This window comes from Beta vulgaris, chromosome 6, assembly GCF_026745355.1.
Source record: "Beta vulgaris subsp. vulgaris cultivar EL10 chromosome 6, EL10.2, whole genome shotgun sequence".
Taxonomy (NCBI): Eukaryota; Viridiplantae; Streptophyta; class Magnoliopsida; order Caryophyllales; family Amaranthaceae; genus Beta; species Beta vulgaris.
Genome location: NC_079207.1, coordinates 13,436,470 through 13,447,304, shown reverse-complemented (window position 1 = coordinate 13,447,304; position 10,835 = coordinate 13,436,470). Strand labels below are relative to the sequence as shown.

General features: G+C 36.8%; 1 protein-coding gene across 2 annotated transcripts; it reads right to left on the bottom strand.

The window, feature by feature from the left end:
• Window positions 1-4,648: 4,648 nt before the first annotated feature.
• Window positions 4,649-8,541, bottom strand: LOC104895796 (PLASMODESMATA CALLOSE-BINDING PROTEIN 4). 2 transcript variants are annotated; one of them, XM_010682406.4, is made up of 4 exons: window positions 8,230-8,541; window positions 7,631-7,876; window positions 7,430-7,466; window positions 4,649-5,373 (listed from the first exon to the last, which is right to left on the bottom strand). In XM_010682406.4, the coding sequence occupies exons 1-4, from the start codon at window positions 8,279-8,281 to the stop codon at window positions 5,130-5,132; spliced, it is 579 nt and encodes a 192-aa protein (XP_010680708.2). In that variant the 5' UTR covers window positions 8,282-8,541; the 3' UTR covers window positions 4,649-5,129. The 2 variants fall into 2 exon arrangements, with proteins under 2 accessions (XP_010680708.2, XP_048501837.1); XM_048645880.2 differs by lacking the exon at window positions 8,230-8,541 and adding an exon at window positions 8,024-8,189.
• Window positions 8,542-10,835: the final 2,294 nt, after the last annotated feature.

The window sequence follows — 10,835 nt, the reverse complement described above, 5'->3', positions numbered from 1 at the left end:
TTCTTTAATTGCCAAACACTTTCTCTTCTTGCTGGCAAAAGCATGGACGGATTGCTTTCAGGAAGAGGTATCTCTTGAACCTTCTCAACTTCTTGCTTAAGCTCAACAATTTGGCCTTTCACTTTCTCGGCCGGATCATCCTCCTTGTCCTTTGGACGCTCTGCCTTCTCTTTCCATGATGATGGTTTAAGAGTGGTGAGATAGCATTCTCTAGCAGCTTGCTGATCTCCATAGAGAGATCCAATCTTTCCCCCATCACACTCAAACTTCATTAACATTAGTGGGTCACAATGACAGCCTTGATGTGATTTAAGGTAGGTCGTCCGAGAATGACATTATAAGCGTCAAGTCTCGTACTACCAAAAATTTCACAAAAAGCGTCCTGGCAGCATCTTTTTCCCTACCCTGAGGGCGGTGACAGTCCCATGGGATGGATGACCCCTCCGCCAAAACCAATTATAGGATGATTTACCGGCATCAAATCTTTTTATCAAACTTCAACGAGACAAACAATCAGCACTGATTATATCAGTGGAGCTTCCAGTATCAATCAAATTCGCCTAACCCTTAGGTTGGCAATCTTCATTTCCACACCACGGATCATCATGCGGCGTCCTTATCTTTCCACGGTCCAGCTCGCTGACCACTATTTTTGGAAAAGGATCAGACTCGGCCTGGTTAGTGAGCATAACCTGACTGAGCTCCCTTAAATAGTTTTTGTGGCCCGATTTGTTGGACCTCCAGCCGCAAATCCTCCTGAGATGACCATTACACATCATCATCCGTGCTATCTCCGTCCATCTTCTTCCTTGACGGTTATCTCTTTTCTGGAACTTCCTTCCTGACGAAGGCAGGTAATTGTTCATCTTCCTTTTCGAGCCAACTCTTCTAGGCTCTTTCAAGTGTTTGCATTCATTGGTTTCATGCCCACAATCTTGTGGAAGTGACAATACTTGCTCTTTACCCTGTTACGGTAAGGCGTCTTCATTTCGGCCGGCGCCTTTAGCTCATGCTGATCCTTTATTTCCATCAAAATGGAATATTGATCTTTGTTGAACTCTATTGGTTCAACTGAGGCCGCCGGCTCGGATCGCCTACTTCTTTTGGACGAGGTGGTCACAGAAGTCATTGCCCAAGTCTCAGCCTTTTGGGCGGATTCTTCTTTGGCTGAACAGCTTCCTCACTTTCTTCACTTCTGGCTGTTTTGCCTCAGCACAACCTCTGTGGCATGAATGAATGCCTCAGCCTTCCTTCAAAGCTTCCGTCAAAGGTAGTGATTTTCTTCTTTACCAAATCAAACTTAAAACTTCCTGGTCTTAACCTCTGATAAAGGCGTCAAACGCCACACCTGCATTTAGATCTTGGATCTGCAATGCTTCTAGATTGAATCTCTTCACATAACCTCTCAATGCCTCCTTAGGACCTTGGATGACTTTCCCCAGTGCATGCTTGTCTTTTGTTCTTGACGATTAGCCACAAAGTGACTGGTGAATAAATGCTAAGTTCAGTAAAATATGTTCACTGAGTTAGGGGAAGTTGTTAACCATTTTTGCGCTACCCCTTCAAAGTAGCTGGAAAATTCTTACACCAAGTAGCATCGTCCACTCCTTGGACATACATCTGATGCTTGTAAGCTGATAGGTGATCGTCCGGATCAGTAGTTCCGTCAAAAGGTTCAATGGTGGGAGCTTAACCTTTGGGAAAGGAGGGGACTCCATATCCTGACCGAGAAAGGAGTGGATTGTGCCAATTGATTGGAGTGCCGCACACCTGACCCTCAATGGGTATGTGCTCCTGACGGTACTCTTTCAATACCGGATTAGATGAGGTGTTAGCTAAGGCTTGACGCCTGTACACCATGGCTGCAAAACTGTCTTTTCCTGCCTTGGCTGAAAAGCTGATGGCCACGGCTTCGCGCCACTGTTCTGGACGGGAGTCTTAAGGACGGATCCTTCATATAGGCGTGGAGCCAGAGGCTGAACGCCGCTGAGCTGCCGCCCTCTTAGCCTCCAAATACTCCCTAGCATCAGTCTCCATCATGTGACCAGTAGGAGGGATATTGTCTGCTGGACGGACTACCAGCCTCCAGTCCATCTTCCTCCTAGAATCACTAACAGCTGGCTGCTTTCCTTTGGAAGGCGGCCTAGTCAACTCCGGCCGAAGTGGCCGACTAGGTCCGGGACAACCCTCTTGGGATCGCCCTTTGAGCGGCGCAGCCGTCTCCCCTCCTGGATTCAGCTGAAAAAACAACATATTGTTCTTGATATGCTCCTCCATGACAGCGGCCATTCTTGTCTGGAAGTCGTTCAACATATTCTCCAAGTGACCAGCTGTCACTGGACGGTCTAGATTCTCCTGGATGACTGGAGTTACAGACCTACCCTCTAGGGATGGACGGCACTGGCCATGATCTCGTCCACGGGCGGCCTCTCCTCATCCACAGTGTCTTCCACCTGAATTCTAAAACTTCTGTTCCTTGCGACATTCGATGAATGACAATCCGTCATTGCTGCGTCTCCCCACAGACGGCGCCAAATGTTACGTAGTGCAAAACTGGTAAACTAATACAACAACTCCCAAAGATAGGTTCTTAAAACTGGAGACTTGTGCAGCAATGATTGGCTCAAATCCCGATGCTAACTCCTGACCAGCAACCTGCAAAAAGGGACCCACCCTGGAGGTTTGGGTGGTATTTCCCCCTCCGATGCTTAAGTCAGATGTCAGGGATGTAAAGGAACTTTTAGAGAGAGAAAGTAGAGAGAGAGAAAGAATTTATGACAGAGTAACAGTACTATACTCTGAAAAACGTATCCTTTCACCCTGAAATCAAGGACTATTTATACTGTTTGAAATGACTGTTGTACCTTGATGTCACCCTAATTTGGGAGCATCTGATTGGCTAATCAATGAAATGGGACACGTGGCATCTGTTAGTTGGTTACTACACCTCACTTTTATGCAGAGGTGCAGGCCACCTTTACTGGGCTGAAGTACAATTTTTGGGCCATTAGGGAACTTTTAGTACTCTTCCTTCAGGAAACGTACTTTTAGCCCTGCAAACTGTTGTCCCTTTGTACTTTGCTTGCATAAACGCATGCCACATGTAGGGCCTTGATGAAGCCACGTGTCAGCCTGATAGCCGTTGATTTTTAGGCTACAACAGGTCTCCCTCCAAAAAATCTCAAAGGTTTGAAGCCAAGTATTATGATACTATATAGTTTTTTGTTATCCAAATATTATGTGTACATGTTCTTTTATTAGTTCTTTATTTGATTCTTTCATGTTCTTTGCATATGTATTCTTTCAACAATTACAAATATATTTTGAAATCAAAATTAGTTGTCTCTCTATAATTGTATAAAATGGTAGAATGCTATGATTTAGTTTTTTTTTTTTATCAATGAAAAATCCTTCCATGTGCGCTAGTAAGTTTAGGTGACAAATTTGAAAAGTTCCATCCACGTGATAAGCCACTTACTTAGTTTAGATGGTAGATTTTTTTTTATTTTAACAATATATCTTCCGCATTATGTACTTATTTTTGGAGCGAGGAATAGTTAAAATCTAGCTTTTTAATTGGTAAGGTGGCAATCAAAGCTTGGTTTTACTTTTTGAATCTTAAACGACGTCGTGTGAAAACAAGTGCATGGTGTGCTACATGCACCCGAGTGCACATACAAAATTGCGGCCCCCAACATCTAAGTGAATGGATGTATTTTTTTTTACCAGCTCCGAACCCATAGGTTTGGAATCCTGGATACGCCACTGATTTTATTAATATGTACTTTTTATAATTTTTACAAGGAAAATGATATATGTAGCCCTTAGGGCTATGTATAAGTTGCTTAAAATGGAATTAAAATATTGAATCAAGCATTTATTACCTCAGTTTATGTGAAAATGTGTCTTGAATTCTTAAACTGTTTCCATTTAAAGAAATGTATTTAATACTTATATGTAGCCCTAAGGGCTATATATAACATTACCCTTTTTACAAATACAAAATTAAAGATATTATGTCCTCAAAGTTTTGCATTGGCATGTGTAAAAAGTGTAAGTGTAACAATTAAATTAAAACAGAGGTAGTAATACGCTATTAGCAATTTGTACCGTATTTTTTGTCAGTAGTTGTTAAAGCTTGGAAGGGTTCATTGAATTCTGCTTCCTGCATAGAGCTTACAATTTTCTCTATTATAATGGATTTTGCTAAGCATTACCTTTGTACTTCAAAGAAAAAGGTCAAAAATAATATTTCTTTCATTTTATTTTAAATGAAATAAAAAGGTATTATTTGTGAAATATAAAATACTCATTTGTTGTTACATATAAAATAAAACAAGAAATAACAAGATATTTTTTCTGATCACTAAGTACTTAAGCTCCGTTTGGTAGAGCGTAAAACGTTTTTCTAGAAAATTGTTTTCCTCTATTTTCAGTTTTACATTATTTAATTGGCAAAAATGTACAAGACCATTTTTCCTTGGGATAAAACTACTCTCACAATAATGAAAAATCATAACGAAGCTTTAATGATAGTAACTCAAAGCTATGTTTATCAAAATTCATTTTCTTTATCTTTTTTCATTTTTTTTTTCCTATGATGAAGGAAGAGCATATCATTCTCAAGAACAAGAACCAAAAAAACAGGTAGATGGAATATGAGTTTTCTCATTAGATTTTTTTTTTTGAGGGGAGTTTTCTCATTAGATCATAATAATATTAAACAAGTGTTACTACTTACTACTACATCTAAAATCTCTAGGCTAGCTAAGCAATAAGCATAGATGTACATATTGAAAACTAATACCGATTAGTCGAGTGCAAAAAGTAAAGCATCTAGGAAAATGAGGATGTTCGTTCATCCCGAATATCAAACCCTCCCTCCTTACAAACACCACTCATAACAGAATCAATGCCCACTGAACCGTTACTTTTTCACACCATAAAGAAGCCACCAAATCCCCTAAAAAAAGGAATATTTTTTCATAATAAAAAAACGAGGATGAAAGACCCTAGTGAATTAGGGGTTTTATCCCTTTTTGGATGATTCCCTACTTAAGACTTACCGTTGCAACAAAATCTCATCCATTAATCTAAACCCACCGCGATTTCGATTACCCTCTCCTCGTCTAAGCCCACAAGATTGGAACTAGGGTAAGTGTAAGCAAGAGGAGGGTGCCTTGGAACTGTTGGAATGTAGATGGACTACCATTTGGGTTCATGTCAGTATAGCTGCCGGTGGGACCTAGTCCAATAGGGCTAAATACGCCAGTGCTACTCGATCCAGGGGTACTTGTTCCGGGTGTACCAGTGATCATGCCTCCTGGAGTTGAGCTTGGGATGCCTCCAGTACCAGTACCAGTACCAGTTGGGCTGCAATATAAACATCACAGCATCATAAACGTTATTATCGTATAAATGTCCAACATATGTTGAATAAAAAACAATGTTATGCAAAGTAGTCACTTGGCGGGCAGGAGGTGTCCAAATCATTGAACAATGTTGTCCAAAATGTCCAAATATTATACTAACTTGAATGCAAGAAACATGTTATAGTGGTCCTTTGGTAGCAAATGTCCAAATTTATATATTTTGGATGCCGGTAAAAATGTTATATGTAGAGTGGTCTGTAATATGGTAGGATATGTCCAAAATTATATGTTCAATGCAAGATGAACGTTCCTAAGAGGCGGCTTATCTTTAACAAATGGGACCACGGCAACACGAAACAAGAGACTCCTTCCCATTTGACATACCATACTTTCTTTAAAATTGTATGTGTATTAACCAAACAACTTTGTACGTCAAATGTTCACATCAAAACATACCATACTTCTCGAGATTATGCTAATAAGCTATTTAGATAAGATGATGGGCATGCAACCGTCACTCCGTCAGTATGTATGTAGATCAAGCTAAAGTAGATAAAACTTTTCCCTAAATACAGTCAGTCACAAACAATATCTTAGAAAATCTAGCACATTCATTATGGAGTAGCAAAGCCAAGAATCAACCTACTGATACCAAAATAAATAATCACCTGCCTCACATTTCTTAGAGTGTCAAACAAGTGTCAGAATCCATAAATAAGCTCACCAAATACACATTGCTTTCTGGTAGAATAAATTGTGTGAAGATTGCAAAAATAGCAAAGATTAAATACTACAGTGTACTGAAGTAAGTAATACACATGACAAGTACACCATGCACCAAACAGAACAACAAAAAAGAGAAAAGTGACAAGGAGTATTGAACAAACAGACACCATGCTAGTTGTTTAGTCAAGTATCATGGGATGCCTAAAGAAAACACAAAGACCAATAATACATCAGCATCATGACAGCTCATTTGTCCGCTAACAACAAAAGCAATCAACAAAATTGAGCTACCATTGTTATTTTTTAATTATCAATTGATTAGCACACAATGAAGTTAAGTTTTTTCACTTTTAACAAGTAATCTAGCACCAAAAGTTTTGGTACACAGAGGCACAAGGCATGCCAAGAACTTAGGCCTATTGAGATCTACGCGTACATTTTATTATTGTTGTTGACAACATCATACTAGAAAGTACTGACAATTAAAGAGCAACAACTAGTGGGCCTTTCATTTTCAATTTTTATTGTACTATACTACTATGTTTGTTGTGATCATCAAAGCATCAAAGACCTATGTTATGTGGATTCGGAACTCAAACCGAATACGGGTTTGAGACCTATATTAGCATCAAATACTAAAAAGAAGACCTATGGTAGGTGGATACGGAGCTAATATCAAACACGGGTTTATGTCCAAGTATCACACGAATTTTTATACCTCCTCCGTTTCGTTTTAAATGCAACAAATGAATATTCTATATCTCACAAATAATACCTCTTTGTTGCATTTAAAACGAAACAGAGTAAGTAAAATATTTTCACGCTTTTACCCCAAACTAAAGGGTTATGGCAATTGGCAAGTATGGCAAAATGATAACAAAGATGAACTCTCAAGTGTCAAATACACCCAAAAAAAAGGAAGGCAAGCATAAGTGCATAACCCACCCACCTAATACTATAATTTATCATTTTGGACAGTAAAACTGAAAAGTCATATATCAAATAGAAAAAGAGAAAATTCTTACCATACTTTTAGTAAGAAGGTACAAATTGAGGTGCTGTTAATGACTAATTAGTGGTCAAATTTAGGTGGAATCACAAATTTAGGGGTTGAAGAACAAAGAAGGCAACATCATCATTCAAACTCTATTAATTACTAGTTCTCCATCATATCATACACATGTTCAGAATCAAAGAAATTAAGAACATAGAATGACTAACATCCACACACAGTAGTACCAATACACAAACAAAAACAAAGATATCAGCATGTCAAAGATGTCCAACTTAAGATCCATTCATATATACTTATAGAGATAGAGAGATCATACCTTCCACTAGTGGGAAAGGTGCATCCAGAAGGCACAGCTGAAAAAGAGAACATATAACAAATTTTAAAAAAATGTCATTAAATAAGATCAATTTTTATATATACTTCTAAGTTCTTTACTATATAAATACTATATATATATTCAAGTCTATAAAGTATTAATAGTATTAAAAGAAAGAAATGAAGAAATTTAGTGACATACTAGAAGGGAGGTTGTTAGTAGCAGTAGCAGCACCAGAGAAAACACAGGCTTCAGGAGTTTGACCCTTGTTCTGGAAATAGCTATTAACAGCATAATCACACACAGCCTTAGGATTGTTGGCCACATAACAAGGACCATTTTGCTGCACTGCTCTACAATCTGCTCCTGCTCCACATGCATAATCTATCACCCTTTGATATGCTGTTGGATCTTGTGCTCCATCTTTACATATGCAGTATGTTGCACCTACAACAACAAAAACAAACAAATTTATATCATCTTTTAGGAAATTTTCAGAAAATTTTGAATCCATCCATCATATCAAAGTTTTCTTTTTTTTTTTTTAGAGAAATTGGGTTAAAAATAAAAAATTTACAGTGTGACTGGATCTACCCATCAAAGTTTTTTGTTCATGTTGGTAGAGAAATTGAGCAAAAGAACAAATCTTTTTAGTGTTTCAAGTAAACCCACTAGCTTAATAAAAAAAAATGAATCAACCCATCAAATTATTTGGTCATTTTTGTTGAAAATTTGGGATAAAAATCAAATCTTTCAAGTAATTAAATAGACCTTGACAAGAAAGGGTAAAAGTGTCTTACTTGAATAGCCAGATAAGCTTAGAAAAAGAGTAAAGAACAATAAAACAGCCATGATTAGAAATGAAAGAAAGTTATGAGCTCAGGGTGTATAAAATAAAGGCTCTTTTTAAGAAGGTTTTAATGGAGTGAAAGTGAAAGAAATAGATAGAAGGAACACTTAGAAATGGAGGAGAAAAAGAAGAAGAAGAGATAAAAAGGGAGAATTGAGGACACTAATAAGAGAGATGGGCGGCTACGGCTGGTGTATGGACTATGGTGGGACTGTAAGAAGAAGAGAGAAGTGAAGTGTAGATTTGTCTATATGAGCTTTGGCATTTGTGTTGTTTTGGCCCTTTTTATACTTCGGGGGATGTTTTTTTCTCTTTTCAAGTTGTGAAGTGAAACGAAATAAAGTGTCAGTTACATGATTTTTTAAATTTTGAAAAAACAATTGATGTTTGTATGCAGTAAATTCTACAATATGAGTAATTAATATGATTACCGTAAAGATTGAAATAATTTTGCAATTAGTTTTTCACATTAGCTTAGCTCGATATATAATCATTCGTATAAAAAAAGATTTAATAGATCAAATTTAAATATTTGATACTATTAAATTTGATTGAAATATAGGAAGTATAAATATTTGGATTTGGTTATATAGATATCATAAATTTCAATCACAATCATCCCTATTTTTAGTGATATTTTTGGTAGGGTAATAAATGTGTTAATCACAATCTCAGCTCGATATCGTTAATGATTCTTTTGGTAGGGTAATAATGATTGTCATGGGAACGACTTTAGTATAATTTTGTATTGGAAGTAATTTATTTCTACGATTATATTTATTCATCCTTAAAATATCTATTTTCTTAACCAAATTTTATACAATCCGATACAACTTCAAAATGTGTAAGTGGTAATACTATTTATGAAGAAACAAACACATGTTTACGAATGAAATTTGATTTCTCTAACATAGGATTGTTCTTATAAAATTGAACTAAAATACATTACCATTGGTCCATTATTATCATTTATTAGATGCAATGCTTTGTAATACATGTTTACCAAGGCATCACTTTGACAATTGACCACCAATATCTTTAATTGTATATGAGTAAGATTCTAAGATATAGGTATTGTTTGGTTGACATAAAAATACATGGGACATTTAACTTCCTAAGGTTATTTGGTTGGCAAGAAATGTAAGATTTTTTACTCCCCGCAAAATAGGTAAAGTTGTTGACTTACGGGGATCTAGGTAAGTAAAACTTTTCATAAGCAACAAAATAACTTTTGCCATTTTCTAGAAATTGAAACTTCAAGGAAATATGTTCCCAAGAAATGTACTTCATTTAATCAACCAAACAACACATACATTTTGGAAATATGAATTGAAATGACCTAACAACAATTGGATATATGACATTTATCATATATGTATATTTAGTAAATAAACGAGGATAAAGACTTAAAGTTAGTATTCTCTCCATTCCAAAAAATTTATGATTTGCAATCTTAACACTATTATTAAGTAAAAATAATCTTCTAATTTTTTTAACATATAATAAAAGAAAACATAGTGATGTGGAGTTCCTTTGTTATTCGTCTCAACTCTCAATGAATACAATATGAAAATCAAGTTTATATATATAGGAATTGGATCTTGTGAAAACCACTCCTAGGCTGAAAACTGAAAACATCCAATCTTGACCGTCCGATTTCGCTTGGTTTTATTAACCGTCAGATCTCGTTTCATTCTCGCTTAGCTTGGTCATCTAGAACTACTAGAAGCACATGACTTTCTCTCTCTTACCCCTCCTTTCTCACTGGCGATTTTCTCTACTACCTCATCTCAACTTCCATAGCAGACCTCTCTCTCCGTAATCTCGAATCCGCCATTTTCGCTCTCCAAGCTAACGGCTTCGACCTCTTCGGTAACTCCATCGCAGTCTCTGACCTCTCCATTCAAATCCTTTCTCACAAATATAACTCAACCTCAGTCAACAAGGGCGTCGGCCGCCATGGATTCACCTTTCTTCAACTCACGTTTGCAGAGCTTCGCAATGTTTCTCTCTCCTCAAATCCTTACCTTGAGACTCTTGCGCCAAGCCATGTCGTCTTCGTCACTTCTTCTGGTCGCCGATTCGTCACCATTGATGGAGTTTGCGTCTTTTCTCACGACCTCTACTTGAGATCTGACGTCGCTGTTCATGGCCTCGACGGAATTCTCGTTTCCTCAAACAAAGATTTATCTCTGTTTTGATTATTGATTGAGGTTGAATAATTTTAAATTTCTCTGTGTTCTGGTTTGAGAGTTATGTGATTTGATGAGTAATTGTTAATTTTCTGATAATTTTGAGCTCATTTTGATCATCATTATCAGATCTTCAACTGAATTTTTGAATCTAGTAATTCGATCGAAATTGCGGAGACATCTTCATTTTTCTTTCAAATTCGATCTGTTTTGTTTGAGATTTTCAAAGATCTATCACATTTTTGTGATTGGAATTGTGTTTGAAAATAGATGCACGATTGAATCTGTTGATCGATTTTGAATTTCAATTAGAAGAAATTTACGTGATTGTTGTCGGTGATTTGATCTTTGACTTGTGAATTTT